The 15663-nt window shown below is 34.9% G+C and overlaps 2 protein-coding genes across 2 annotated transcripts; one reads left to right on the forward strand and one right to left on the reverse strand.

Moving 5' to 3' along the window:
- Positions 1 to 896: 896 nt before the first annotated feature.
- Positions 897 to 2136, reverse strand: LOC120630094 (replication factor C subunit 3). Its single transcript, XM_039899240.1, has one exon. It carries the CDS (start codon positions 2073 to 2075, stop codon positions 1017 to 1019), a length of 1059 nt encoding a protein of 352 aa, XP_039755174.1. The 5' UTR covers positions 2076 to 2136; the 3' UTR covers positions 897 to 1016.
- Positions 2137 to 3268: 1132 nt separating this feature from the next.
- LOC120629786 (beta-secretase 1-like) lies at positions 3269 to 15045 on the forward strand. Its single transcript, XM_039898828.1, has 9 exons — positions 3269 to 3560; positions 4354 to 4473; positions 5068 to 5220; positions 5764 to 5938; positions 6377 to 6639; positions 7571 to 7645; positions 8488 to 8595; positions 11925 to 12059; positions 12666 to 15045. The coding sequence occupies exons 1-9, from the start codon at positions 3429 to 3431 to the stop codon at positions 12975 to 12977; spliced, it is 1473 nt and encodes a 490-aa protein (XP_039754762.1). The 5' UTR covers positions 3269 to 3428; the 3' UTR covers positions 12978 to 15045.
- The last annotated feature ends 618 nt before the right edge of the window (positions 15046 to 15663 follow it).

The following is a 15663-nucleotide window of genomic DNA, read 5'->3' on the forward strand; positions in this document are numbered from 1 at the left end:
GTGTAGTGTTGATCTGTTAATAGGACATAGCTTTCCACTTACCATCAGGTGGGTCATATGCTTTGTCCATCAATTATTACAAATTTTTTTTTTATAGTAAGATAAAAAAAAAAAAAAAACAATTATCAGAATTATGTAAACTTTAATATAGACCAGTTATCAATAGCTTTGGATGAGTTGAACCCGAAACCTGAAAATAGACAGTTGAACTTATTTAAATGAAGTTCTCTGGTCTAGTCTAGTGTGAGACATTTTTCTGTGCCTGTTTACCACCCTGCTTCTGATTAGGAGTATGGCTTATTACTGACACAACCCTATCAGTTACGCCTGCTACCTAATCTGAATCATCACTTACAATCAAATACCATAAGTATCAAAGAATAGCTTGTAGTGGCATAAAATAATTAATTCAGGTAAGAGAACTCTCTGGATAACATAATAGCATTATTTTTTATAAATAAAGAATTAAATCACATTGTTGCCTTAAGGGAAGAGATCATTTTTTTGAAATAAGACAACCCTTCTGTATCTTTGTGTATTTAAGTTTGTTTGTAGTCTGTTATTTACAATTTTCTGTGGTGTACAATAAAGTAACTACATACATATATATACATACATTGTTGTAGACAAAGTCAAAAGATATTTCACTAGTTTGCAATCGCTTTAAGACCAACCCCGAAAACCTACTTGACTAAATATCTAATAAATATGATATTTTGCTCTGCTCTGATTATTGCTCTTATTCATATTCAAAACACAACAATAAACCCTTAAAGCAACTGTTGTTGTTTGTTTTAACTGAAAAAATAAATAGCTATTAAAACTTCTTAAATTCAACAATAATGTCTGAACAATCTTTATTTTATGGGTTTGGCTATATTGAAAGGCAACAATTAAACTATTTGTTTGGAAAAATAACTTTAATTTTTTTAGTATAAGTATCACTGATTACCATAATTATAACAAATTTCAATTGTCTCTCAAAATGTAATAAGATTTATTAAAATTAAAACACATCACATCAGCGATTCCTCAACAAACTTTTTATATATTGCCATGAACTTTGCAACAAAAGCTTCAATATGAAATATTGGTTTGTTTCCGAGCCTCATCCTGTGTTCATACTGTGCTGCATAACTCGCCACCTGACATTTCATAACCATATCACAGTTCTGCACCAACTCCCTTAACAATCCAGCAAAAATCATATCCGGGGGAACACCATGTATAATCAATTCATAGAGCTTCTGACGTACTTCACCAAGTTTCTTTGGAGACTGTTCAGATAAAATCAATGCTGCTGTGCTCCTTATAAAAGTCTGCCAATCAGGTTCAGGGACCTTCTGATCAGAGGTAAAAGGATATTGCTGAGCTTTACATGCCTCACACATTAATAGAGCGCGGCGCAAATTTCTATCAGCGCATTTTGCAATACGCGCGCCTAATTCAGAAGGCAAACTCAAACCTTCTTTCTTACACACTGCTTGTAATACATTGGTGATTTCGGTTTCCGTAGGTGCTGGGACTCTTATTGTCAAACAACGGGACCTGATTGCGGGAATGACTCGAGATATGGAGTTGGCTATAAGTATCAGGCGACAAGTGGTTACGTACTTTTCCATAGTGCGACGAAGCGCATGCTGAGCATCTTTAGTCAAGTCGTCGACTTCATTCAATATTACAACTTTAAATTCACGTTGACCAGAGGAGTCGATTTGATGGGTCTGGGCTACATTCTTTACTAAATCCATTATAACAACACGATCGTGTATACCGACATCGGTTGGGTTAACCTCGATGTGATAATTGCTACTCACAGTCATAATTTCTATTTTCTTATTAGAGGGTGTAGTAAAATGCATTGTTTCTTGTCGTAAACGTTCCGCACCGGAGCCATATAGTTCTCTCAGCAAACACATAATCCTTGTTTTTTTACCAGCACCTGAGGGACCGTAAACAAGGAGATGGGGAAAATCACTTTGTTGCACGAGACTTTTTAACCTTGTAGCTTGGTCTTTGTGATAATCTAACTTCATTAAGTCTTTTGGCCGGTGTTTATCAACCCAAAGACTCATTTTTAAAATGTATTGTAATAGTAATCAAGCTTAACAATATTTTTAAATTTTTTTGTTATTTTTAAGTTACAATGACGTAAAAAACGCGCTTAAAACGCTGTCAGTGTCACTGTCAGTGACTTTTTATGAACTATCAATAGTCTGTAAACAAGAATTAAATTGAATACCTACTACCGGTACCGTACCGGTAGGGTACCGGTTTTGCTTTTGTGTATGAGATACGCATTTAACGCTTGGACGACGGACTCGCCGAGTTACGCGTGACGAGCCGCGGCGAGAAGTAGCTCTCCACACATTCGTGTTACACAGTACAGTTGACAAACCGTCAAACATTATACACGGTTAAAGGCTGATAAAATATAACATTAACAATTAAATTTGTGTAGTTCTCCACAGCAAAAAAATATATGTTATTCTTAACTTATTTATTCGAGAAAACTTTACTGAATCGTGTTTAGCATACCCGATTCCGAAAAAAATCGCGATACATATCGCGCGCGCGTTAAATATTATAATATACCTTAGAAGTTTCAATGAGATCCTTTTAAGCATAATTCCTACATTTATGTGTGTGCCGAAACTATAACATAAGTGGTGGTGTTCGAGAAGAGAGGACTTTGTGAAGAATATTTGGATCAACGGATGACGTACTCCTTCCGGATACCCATGAAAAATAAGGTCAAGTAAGTGCTGTCTTCCTTGTGCTCTGATTCCTTTGCATCTTTCTTTTGTACACCAATTTACCGCAAAAAATACAGTCCACTCATTCGAAATAAAAATCTTAAATAACTTAATATAACTTGGCGCATACAACTCTATTACAAGGATTTCTGTCTTATTTGTCATTTTTGTTTATCTGGCTTTAGCCAATTTGTTCAATTTTGAGCCTGAGCCATAAAATCTTGGTTGGATACTCAAATAAAGGAGTATGGCTCAAGGTGACCTTATTTATTGGTCTGTACTTTTGAGCTCGCCTGTATTTATGCTCACCTGTGACACAACCACTGGAGGCCATTACTATTAACTTACAAGGTGTATGTAATATAAAAAAAATGGTCTCAAGCATTAATTATGCGACTGAATAGGCTGTATGGTCAATAATCATTGCCTTTTGTAGGGAACAAATTAAAAAACAACAACAATACGTTGACAGCTGCCAATGTCAGAATAATTAAAGAGATTCCAGTCAATAGAAGCCTGAAGCCACTCAAAATCTTAAAAATTCGACGTTTAAATGTAATAAAGCAGTTTCGCCTCAATGTAACGAATAGACCGTTACAAGTTTATTTATTCTATTCAAATCTGAAATTGTTAGCACAGCATACTGAGGCATGTTCTAATTGAAGAACTATAATGTTTGTAACAAGATTGATTTATTTTTTTGTGCTTTTTATAACGACAACATCTTGTGATCAATTTAATCTATATGGACAAGCAGGACAGGCATATGCACTGGAAATAAATGTTGGTCATCCAGTACAAAAGGTAGGTTTTTAAACTTTACTAAATAACCTGGATGCTAACTTAAATAAAAATTACAGTTCTCTTTGAAATCATTAATTCTAGTTCATTGTATTGTTATTGATAATTAGTGTGGTTCAGAGTAATTCCAAATTATTCAGTTAGGTGTCTGCTGAGTGGGCTAATATTGAATAAAAAAATACCATTATAATCAATCATACAGACATCTGTATGCTAAAATAATTAAACTGTGTTAATTTAATGAGCTCTTTAGTAATGATCAGTGATTGGAATTAAAGCTATTTTGTGCTATTTCATAATATGAATATTCCATTCAGACAAACTAAGTTGGAATTTATATCTTTAAATGTATTTTGTAATTAATAAAATCAGATTCAAACTTTGTGCATTTTGATGCACAGAGTTCTATATTCAGTATTAGTGGGATAGACAGTTGACTGTGCCTGTGCATAGCTATACTCGCAATATATAAAGTTCAGCAACAATATAAAGTTTGAAACAGATTGAAACTAGTTAAAGCTGTATGATAAGAAAATATTTATTAATGAGATTTCTATTACCTTTGTATAAATAGGGGTAAGAAGTGAGTGACATTTGCCACAAACAGTGTACCAACGTGATGACCACAGCCACTCTGGCAAGAGTGTTAAAAAAAAGAAGTAGATTACCTATATATTATATAACAGATGTTGTGCCATGAGATGATACTCATTAGCCAATAAGATTGCTTGTTTAACTTTTTTACAATATTTCCCTCTCCCCATATGTGCTCTTAAAATCATATTCAATTTTGCAGTTAAATGTGTTGGTGGATACTGGAAGCACTACATTGGCTATAGCTTCTTATGCCAGGATAGATAGTAATAAATATTTTCACGCTGACAACTCTGCAAGTCTTTTTAACATTGGAAAAGAGGTATAGTTTCTTAAAATAATTCTTAACTTAGAACATAATGTTATTATTTTTAAAGTTTATTAAATATTAGAATAAATGACATTTACTGCATTTTTACTAATTGGTTGAAAAATTTATATGACTTGATTTTTTTCTACCAAGATGATAGAAACTAGACTTTCTGTTAATCTTTGTTAATTCGTAATTTGCTTTAGGACTCCTTTATTAACTATTACCCTTGACTTTGTGTTCCTTTATTTGTTTTTCTATGTGCTGTTCCAAACTATAATCTAACTCTGTGCCAATTTTCATCCAGATCTGTCCAGCCATTCTGGTGTCATTGAGTAACAAACTTTTGCATTTACACTAGTTGTTATTTTCTTGAAACAAAGTGTTACTTAGTTTCTTGCAAAGATACATATACATAATATATTTTTTTATACTGGATTGAGATCGTGACAACTATTGTTATCCCTTATCATTATTCTAAAATTATAGCTTACATATTCATACAGTAATTAACAATAATGGTAATTTCATATTTGTAGTAAAATTCTCTCATTTCATCTGCTAGATAGGCATGCAAGGAAAGTTATTCTTCTATTGCTTTTTTAGGTGCAGGCAAAATACTCCCAAGGAACCTGGATTGGAAACTTAGTATCAGATTTTGTGAATATTTCTACATTACCAGAAGTTCCTGAAGTAAAATGCGACATTGCACTTATAACAAAAAGTCATAAATTTTTCATGAATGGCTCAGGTTGGCAGGTATGTTTTTATGAAAGTCTTGAGACCTAAGAACAATAGGATATTAGAAGTTGTTAAAAATTTAGCATCTAATGGCCACCATGCGATTTAGAATGCTGATACAACATCTTATTGAAACTAAATAGGGATTATTAACTTATTTTAAGATAAATTACATGCCCCAACAAGGCAGCAAGCTACCTATATTACTCAGCGTCATAACTTGCCACCAAATGAGATTACAGTCAACAGCAAACTTATAGTAGGATTGAAAAGAAAACCATATCTCTGTGTAACTAAGATATTCGCATGGTCAAAAAAAAGGGATTGAAATGTCACATAAAAAGAGTAACAAGCTTGACCATCTTGTAACCTGAACACTTGGGACATATTAACAATGAGCAAATATTCCCTTTCTGCTTATATAAGAAATGTTTTTGGTGCACTTATGCAGGAAAATGTCTGCACGTTAACACTGTAGCTTTCTCAGAAAATATTGACTACACAATACACAATCAAAGTAAATGCTAGAAAAAGTATTTAATTATTATTGAAACGTTTCAGGGACTCTTGGGCTTAGCATATTTGCCGGTTGGAGCATGGGGTGAAAATGTGGTTGTTGGTTCCTGGCTTGATTCAGTGGAAAAGGCTCTTAACAAGGCCATGTCTTTCCAACTCAAATTATGTGGAGTTAGAAGCTCGACAAATGCAACACACTATGGAAAACTTGAGATGCTTGGTAAAAACCTTTTCTTCAATCTTACCTATAATATCAATGTTTTAATGTTTTGTTATTTACAGTTATTTAATTTTTCCCGCAAATTCAATCACTGCAGATTCTGCCAGATTTACTATGTATAAAAAAAGTACTGTGAACTTTTTTGCTCAAATTTCATAAGGTAAAGGTTCCCTGGTAGAGGTCGCTACTTTATCCTACTACATTCTTGAGTTATGTTTGTTATTTTTTATTTGTTTTTCTGAACTTGACGTGGTGTACAAATAAAGAGTATAAATATATTTCTTTTTTTTTTTTAGTTTTCTTCAAACTCAAGTAAATTTTTTTTTTTTGTGTAAATCAGTTTTAATATCACAGCCATTGGTGCACTGTTTGAAATTATTTTATTCTTTATCGTTGTGACTATTTGAAAACATATTTTGATAGATATTTTTGTTTTAGATGATAATACAGTATCATTAAACCATAATGTTGAATTCCGCACACCAATACTACGTAAAAGGTGGTATGAAGTTGGGGTTCTATCAATTAGAGTCATCACCAATGGAAATAAATCAATGAACATTATTGAAAGTAATTTAACAAAGGATTCTGATGATTATCTTAATGCGTATAAGGAAACTTGTGTTAAGCTAAACGAGGAAAAAAGCATTGTTGATAGTGGGACAACAAATATAAGATTGCCTGATACTTTGTTTGGAGAGGTATGCTGTTTTTAATATTGTAAAATATAGACTTTTCCAGCAAGTAAGTATGACCCATAGAGCTACCCTTCTTACGAAATTCCTTTAACTCGGTTTAGGGCCTCACAGATCCAAAATCATCAAAATGAGTTCCAGGTTCTATCTCGAATCTGGTATTTTACTGGTACAAGGGCTGTATTTATGACGGCCGATTGGCGCAGTGGGCAGCAACTCTGCTTCTTCAGGGCAAGGCCGTGGGTTCCATTCCCACAACTGGAAAATGATTGTGTGATGAGCATGAATATGAATGGGTTTTCGGTGTCTGGGTGCTTATCTGTATATTATAAGTTTTTATGTATATTATTCATGCATATTCATTCACACAAGCTATGCTTACTTTGGGGCTAGATGACGATGTGTGTACTTTCGTAGTATATTTATTTACTATTTATTTATTTATGGGCTAATCCTCGACATTTTTAGTTGTCAGAAATTACCTACCTGCCTGTACTAGGTAGCTAGATAATTTCTGACAACTAAGAAAGGTCTGCTAAATTTGAGAACGGCAGAGATTTTGTGCGAGCTAGTTGAATTAGATTTCAGAGAAACATTTCAGACATGTGTGAAATGTTTTATTCCGAATATAAGTTATGTCGGCCATCTTCCGCTATTAGCTCCTGTGTGGCTAAGTTTGTTGTGGGCTTCTTCTTAGACCAGGACGCGTTTGGAACCCTCGTAGCTTTAGTTTTAAGTTTACGTATGTGGTTATCGCCATCATCTCACTACCGTGTAATTCTTATGTACGCATCAAAAGTGCCACCTATGGGCCTACTTGAATAAAGATATTTTTGACTTTGACTTTGTGTTTATTACCTACTAAATACTTTTATAAAAATTTGTATGACATAGTTTCACTTTTGTCGCACAGGTATATATATATTTTTATTTTTAGGTTGTCGAAGAACTCAAAAATGCAGCTGCAAGCGCGTACATACTTATTTTAGATGGATTCTGGTATCGTGGTGAGGTAATATTTTTTTTTTATATTACAAAATTACATAATGAAAAGATTTTGCCGTCATAAATATGATTTTGAGATAATTGATGGGTGTAGATTAAATATAACACCGAAAAATATTTTGGAAAACGGCTTGCTTAGTTATATTTAAAAAAATCCCAAGATAATAATGTTATTGTAGTAAAGTTAAAGCAAAAGTAAGTATGTTGGATTGTAGTTCAGATATACGTGATAATTGTTTGTTTAAAGGCTCCTTTTAATTTAGGAATAAAAATCTTGTTGAGTCAAGAATCGCAGTCATAGGTTAAAGCCGATGAATTAAATAAATTGAAACGGTGATAACCCAGTGGGTAAGAGCTCGACTTCACTTTCGGGGGGCTGAGTTCGAATCCCAGCACGCACCTCCAACTTTTGTAAGTAATGTGCATTTTTAGTGATTAAAATATCACTTGCTTTAACGGTGAAGGAAAACATCGTGAGGAAACCTGCATGCCTGAGAGTTCTTCATAATGTTCTCAAAGGTGTGTTGGAGTCCACCAATCCGCACTAAACCAGCGTGGTGGACTACGGCCTTAAAACCGTCTCATTGAGGGAGGAAACCAGCAGTGTGATTACTTATCTCGCGACAGGCTTGCGAGAGGCGTAAATCTTGCAATCGCTACTGTCTAACGTCACTTTTGTTTATTTATTGTATGGAAATGTGACGTTTGACAGCAGCGATTGCAAGATTTACGTGTTGCGACACAGCCTGTCGCGAGATACGTAACCACCCTGCCGTGCCCTGTAGTGGGCCGGCAATGGGTTGATATGATGATGGTGATAACATCAAATATTTCTAAAATCTTTTTCAGTCTGCCTGCTGGCCGGAGCCACAAGAATGGTCACTGCCATCAATAGCGGTTGATCTACTCAGCGCTGATGCGGATAATCAGTATTTTACGTTAGAAATACCACCACAGGTAATCCCTAAGGTTATCTTATACCCACATACCTAACTAGCTGTAACTTCCACTTATTCACAGCGGGTCAACCCACGTGGCGCAACTAGTATAAATCTGCCCTATGGTTCTCTTAAACCTACATACCTAACTATCTGCAACTTCTACTTACTAACCGTGGGTCGACCCACGTGGCGCAACTAGTATTAATCTGCCCTATGATTCTCTTATAGCTACATACCTAACTATCTGCAACTTCTACTTACTAACCGCGGGTCAACCCACGTGGCGCAACTAGTATAAATCTGCTCTATGGTTCTCTTAAACCTACATACCTAACTATCTGCAACTTCTACTTACTAACCGTGGGTCGACCCACGTGGCGCAACTAGTATTAATCTGCCCTATGATTCTCTTATAGCTACATACCTAACTATCTGCAACTTCTACTTACTAACCGCGGGTCAACCCACGTGGCGCAACTAGTATAAATCTGCTCTATGGTTCTCTTAAACCTACATACCTAACTATCTGCAACTTCTACTTACTAACCGTGGGTCGACCCACGTGGCGCAACTAGTATAAATCTGCCCTATGATTCTCTTATAGCTACATACCTAACTATCTGCAACTTCTACTTACTAACCGCGGGTCAACCCACGTGGCGCAACTAGTATAAATCTGCTCTATGGTTCTCTTAAACCTACATACCTAACTATCTGCAACTTCTACTTACTAACCGTGGGTCGACCCACGTGGCGCAACTAGTATTAATCTGCCCTATGATTCTCTTATAGCTACATACCTAACTATCTGCAACTTCTACTTACTAACCGCGGGTCAACCCACGTGGCGCAACTAGTATAAATCTGCTCTATGGTTCTCTTAAACCTACATACCTAACTATCTGCAACTTCTACTTACTAACCGTGGGTCGACCCACGTGGCGCAACTAGTATTAATCTGCCCTATGATTCTCTTATAGCTACATACCTAACTATCTGCAACTTCTACTTACTAACCGCGGGTCAACCCACGTGGCGCAACTAGTATAAATCTGCTCTATGGTTCCCTTAAACCTACATACCTAACTATCTGCAACTTCTACTTACTAACCGTGGGTCGACCCACGTGGCGCAACTAGTATAAATCTGTACTATGGTTCTCTTATAGCTACATACCTAACTATCTGCAACTTCTACTTACTAACCGCGGGTCAACCCACGTGGCGCAACTAGTATAAATCTGCTCTATGGTTCCCTTAAACCTACATACCTAACTATCTGCAACTTCTACTTACTAACCGTGGGTCGACCCACGTGGCGCAACTAGTATAAATCTGTACTATGGTTCTCTTATAGCTACATACCTAACTATCTGCAACTTCTACTTACTAACCGCGGGTCGACCCACGTGGCGCAACTAGTATAAATCTGTACTATGGTTCTCTTATACCTACATACCTAACTATCTGCAACTTCTACTTACTAACCGTGGGTCGACCCACGTGGCGCAACTAGTATAAATCTGTACTATGGTTCTCTTATAGCTACATACCTAACTATCTGCAACTTCTAATTATTAACCGCGGGTCGACTCTCGTGGCGCAACTAGTATAAATCTGTACTATGGTTCTCTTATAGCTACATACCTAACTATCTGCAACTTCTACTTACTAACCGTGGGTCGACCCACGTGGCGCAACTAGTATAAATCTGTACTATGGTTCTCTTATAGCTACATACCTAACTATCTGCAACTTCTAATTATTAACCGCGGGTCGACTCTCGTGGCGCAACTAGTATAAATCTGTACTATGGTTCTCTTATAGCTACATACCTAACTATCTGCAACTTCTACTTACTAACCGCGGGTCGACCCACGTGGCGCAACTAGTATAAATCTGTACTATGGTTCTCTTATACCTACATACCTAACTATCTGCAACTTCTACTTACTAACCGTGGGTCGACCCACGTGGCGCAACTAGTATAAATCTGTACTATGGTTCTCTTATAGCTACATACCTAACTATCTGCAACTTCTAATTATTAACCGCGGGTCGACTCTCGTGGCGCAACTAGTATAAATCTGTACTATGGTTCTCTTATAGCTACATACCTAACTATCTGCAACTTCTACTTACTAACCGTGGGTCGACCCACGTGGCGCAACTAGTATAAATCTGTACTATGGTTCTCTTATAGCTACATACCTAACTATCTGCAACTTCTAATTATTAACCGCGGGTCGACTCACGTGGCGCAACTAGTATAAATTTGCCCTACAGTTCTCTTATACCGACATACCTAACTAGCTATAATTTCCACTTGTTCACCGCGGGTGACCCCACGTGGCGCAACTAGTATAAGTACAATTTCGAGTAAGGAACTATTGACCATTTTGTCCATTGATGGTCCATCGCACCGCAAGACACCGGGCGGGTTTAACCTAATGCACCTAATCAACAATTACTATTTGTAACATAATTTACTGGAACGCTGTGGATTTAGTTTTACTAATAAATTCCAACGGACACATTTTCTTAGTCGCCAGGGTAAAGCGAATAAATAAATATACTACGACAATACATACAGCGCCATCTAGCCCCAAAGTAAGCTTAGCTTGTGTTATGAGTACTAACATAGCTAATAAATCCCTACTTCCCTACTTAATATTAGAAATGTCAATGTAAGTTTATTTGTTACGCTTTCACCCAAAAACTACTCAACCGATCCTCATGAAACTTTGTACACATATTCTTGGAAGTGTTAGAAGTAATATAGGGTATTTACCGAGTTTTATTCGAAATTAAGTTCGGTTCCTTTGGGAGAGGGGATGAAAATGTTTGACGACTTTACACCATAACTCCGACAAATAATAACCGATTTAAATAATTATTTTTGGACTATAGAGGTTATAATATGCGTTTAATTTTGCCAAAACTTTGTGCAGATCTAAGTAGTTGGAGATAGAGGACAGAACTCCTCAGTGGACAGCAGCAAACCCCACATTGAGGGCTTAGCGATACTGAATACTTGAATGCAAATTGAATGCCACATCAAAAAAACAAAATACACAAAATGAAAAAAAAAACAATATATAAATATAATACACATAAATACATATAATATACAGATAAACACCCAGACAGTGAAAAACCTTCATGTTCATCACACAAACATTTTCAGTTTGTGGCATTCGAACCCACGGCCTTGGACTCAGAAAGCAGGGTCGCTGCCCACTGCGCCAACCGGCTGTCAAATATGATTAAAAAGTTACTGTGTAAATGTTTTTTCTGATGCGATACAATAAATAAATACTAACTCGGTGAATAAATAATCTTTTAGAACTTCATGCGAGTCGTAACAGCAAAGAACAACAGTGGTGAGGGCGGCAGCGTTTCAGAGTTCTGCTACAAACTAGGTTTCGAAGCGGGCGGAAAAGAGACTATCCTTGGTTACACCGCTATGGAAGGACTGCAGGTACTGTACATATTCTCATCGCTATCTCATCACAAGAACTAAAATAAACGTTTCTTGGGTATTTCGAAACCCTAAAAATTATATTTTAGTCCTAAAGTTGTGTAGGTCTAAAGGCACTTTTGAAACGTCAAGTCAGTCTTTTTGTAGTGACTGTACCACTGGTTTGGAAGGCGGATTCTACCGAGATGAGCCGTTGAGATTACTCTTTTTGAACATTATTTTATAATTAACAATCTTTAGAATTTTTCTATTTTGTGAGAGATGATAGCGAATCGGCCTGTTTCCAAGCAGCCTTCGTATACATAGATCATCAATCGAATACATAGTACCATTTATTTAATGTGTTTTAACACATTGTTTTTACTTATGCATTTGTAGTTCCAAAATTACTTTAGGAAAAAAAGTTTATTAAGTATTAGTTTTAAAAGTGAATGTAATTTATTTTATAACTAATTATGCACCTGTTTCACTATCCCGTTTTCCCTAACTTCATTCTACCATAAAGGGTTGTCTGAAGGAGATTACTTAAAGCGATAAGACCGACTTTATATTGTTACTTTGGATATTATTTTGTACCTTAATAAAATAATTTGTTTCTATTCGAAGGTACTATTCAATAGATCCGCCGGTTGGATAGGCTGGTACCCATCTGACTGCGGACCGAAGGCCCGTGTCACCGGCCCTTATAACTTTTCCACGTCACTATTATCGCTTTGTCAACTTACGCAACCAGTACCGGACGTTGCGGTGTCCATTAAAGCAGCGCAATGGACACTATGTGCTGTATCTATAATCGCTGCGGCTGTTTTAATATATTTACTAGCGCCCTGTGTAAAGATCATGATTCAGACACCGCTGCCAATGTCGCAGCAAATATCTTTGTCGCAAGCCGCGTTGGTCGAACAAGAAGCGACGTAATAAACTTAACAACGCCTCGATAGACCTTAGTGGCTTGGCACTGTACTGACATCATGGAGGTAAATCGACGATATTCGTAAGTGTAAAAGAAACTCATCTAACGCAAATTAACAATATTCGCATCTTTGCAAAACCCGACAGACCTAAGTGGCTCTAAGACAAGATACTAGAACCATGAAAATACATCTATATTATTCGTTGGAGCAAAAAATAGTAGATAATCTAAAGCAAAGTAAAAACTATTGTAAACAAACATGCTCATCCTTGCAAAAAGTCACACATATATTTTACGCTACGGCTTGGCACAACACATTGTTAGTGAATTGGGAAATGTATTATTAATATTAACTTGACGAAACTAAAAAAATGATTAGAGATGCCACTCTTTTAAGTGTTTTAAATAGACTGAATGAATATAAATATTTTATTTGATACTCAATATTTAATAATCCATGTATCATCTCTCACTTTAAGTTTCAGGTCCTTTGAATGCAAAGGACCGATCGAAACTGCAATGTTAACTACTAGATGTCTCTGACACTTGTTTATATTTTATGGAATGTATGCGTAATTCGATTTAAAAAATAAAATTATATAAAATCGGAAAGCAGGGCTGCGTTGGGTCTAATTGAAATAGCCACGACAACCAGATAAATGTGGGTTTAAATCCCACGAGCTATGAAATTTAAGTTTTTTTTTTTAAATAAATATTTGACACGTATGTCACCAAGATGTGAAAATTATAATGATGTTGTTCCAAAGAGAGTACCAATGTATGGGTATTCTGTTTGGAATTTTAGCTCCAGTAGTATAAATGTTGTTTCTTAAAAAAAGTCTTTAAAAGACTTGTAATGAAAATGTGTGAGAATTATAGTTACTTATAAAGACAGGTTTAAGATGTCACGAGCGCTATGGCCCTACGCCAGCCATTAATAATTAATCTTAAACTTTAAATGACAGATTTAATTTAGTATTGCTATCCTTTTTCTACCTTTTCCTGTAGATAAGGACAGCACTACCTACTAGATTCAATTTGTCATCCGAAAACTTTGCATTCTAATATTGTAATTCTGTTAACTACGGCCATTAGAGGTGAAAGATCTTGGTATCGATTACCGGATAGGTAAATTTAGGTATTATAATTTCTACATTGGCATTCATACAAAAATGATCTGACATCGGCCGATTATATTTATTTCATAGTCAGAATAATGTTAGCCATAAAAAAACGTTTTTAATGTCACAAGTATGTGTCGAATATAACTTTTTATTTTGACTTTACGTGCCAAGATGTCTCTAGTTATGGCACTATATTTTTTAATTTATTACTCGTTTCACTATAAGTGTACTAAATAAGTAATCGTTGAAATGCGCTAATGACAAGTCAAATGGACTTTGTCTTGGTCAAAGTGAGTTTTTTTTTTTGCTATTAGAATAAGCAGATGTAGGTTATAAGAAGGCGCGAACTGATAATAAAAAAACGAGTCTACATCTTTTTGACGAAAAACACGTAAGGTTTTCTATTTATTTGATAGAAGAATATTACCTATGTCATAACGTGATAAGAATCCGTGCTAAGTACCTACTTCTTGTTTTTGATAATTTATGCAATATGTCAAATAATCGATATATTGGTATTAGATAATACTATTGGTACTATTGGTTGGGACAGGTTACGAATAATAATGCATATTCTTAAGAAAAAATTTAAAAATAGTTTAAATTAGTGAAAGAAAAAAGATAAATTGACCATGTTAATGTTTAATCGAGAGAAATATTTCTTAAGATAATAAGTATTTAACGTATTTAACGAAGTTTAGCCCGCCTTGAATTGAAAAATGACGTCTCAATATCCGATAATTGCTTCTAGAAAGTAATTAAAATTTTAATTATGGGTCTGGCATACCTACTAGCTACCCTTTAATTTTTTTTTTCAATATAGTGGCTACGCAAATAATCAATAGCTGGCAAATAAGTGTAAGACCAGTATCAGGGTTTACGACATATAAGCTATATATCATTAGTAGGGTGGCGCAAAAAAAACGACTATTTTTTTTTTTGAGTCTCGGATGAAAAAATGTTAGTTTTTGATGTTTTAAGAGCCCTCTCCAAAGGACAGCTCAAAAAAAAATTTTTAAGAGGTCACTCCAAATTTTTTTTAATTTCGAAAAACGTCGAAAATAGATTTTTTTTTTTTTTTTTATTTTTTTTCTCGTTACGGTATAATTTTATAGACCAAAAAAAAATAAGTTTCTGAAAGTTTCAGTTAAAAATTTTAATTTTGAAAGGTCGCTCATAATTTTTTTTAATTTATTAGTAAATGACTTTAGATTTTTTCGAGTGACCTTTTAATATTAAAATTAAAATTCCGGCCATTTTTTTTCCTTTATTTAGTACAATAATCTATAAAAATACACCACGAGATGAACTAAAAATCAAGGATAACAAAAAAAACACAATTTTTTTCTAATTTTATCATTTTATTTACTCAACTACAACATTTTAACAGTATTTTAATGAACTTTGTAATTATTTATATATATTTATATATATATATATATATATAATATATATATATATAAATAATAAATAATATATGATATCGATCTAAATAAAGTTAAATACGGTTATAATTTAAAATTTAGTTTCAGAATTAATAACAAAGTTCATTAAAATACTGTTAAAA

The sequence above is a fragment of the Pararge aegeria genome, chromosome 15 (assembly GCF_905163445.1).
Source record: "Pararge aegeria chromosome 15, ilParAegt1.1, whole genome shotgun sequence".
NCBI classification, from domain to species: domain Eukaryota; kingdom Metazoa; phylum Arthropoda; class Insecta; order Lepidoptera; family Nymphalidae; genus Pararge; species Pararge aegeria.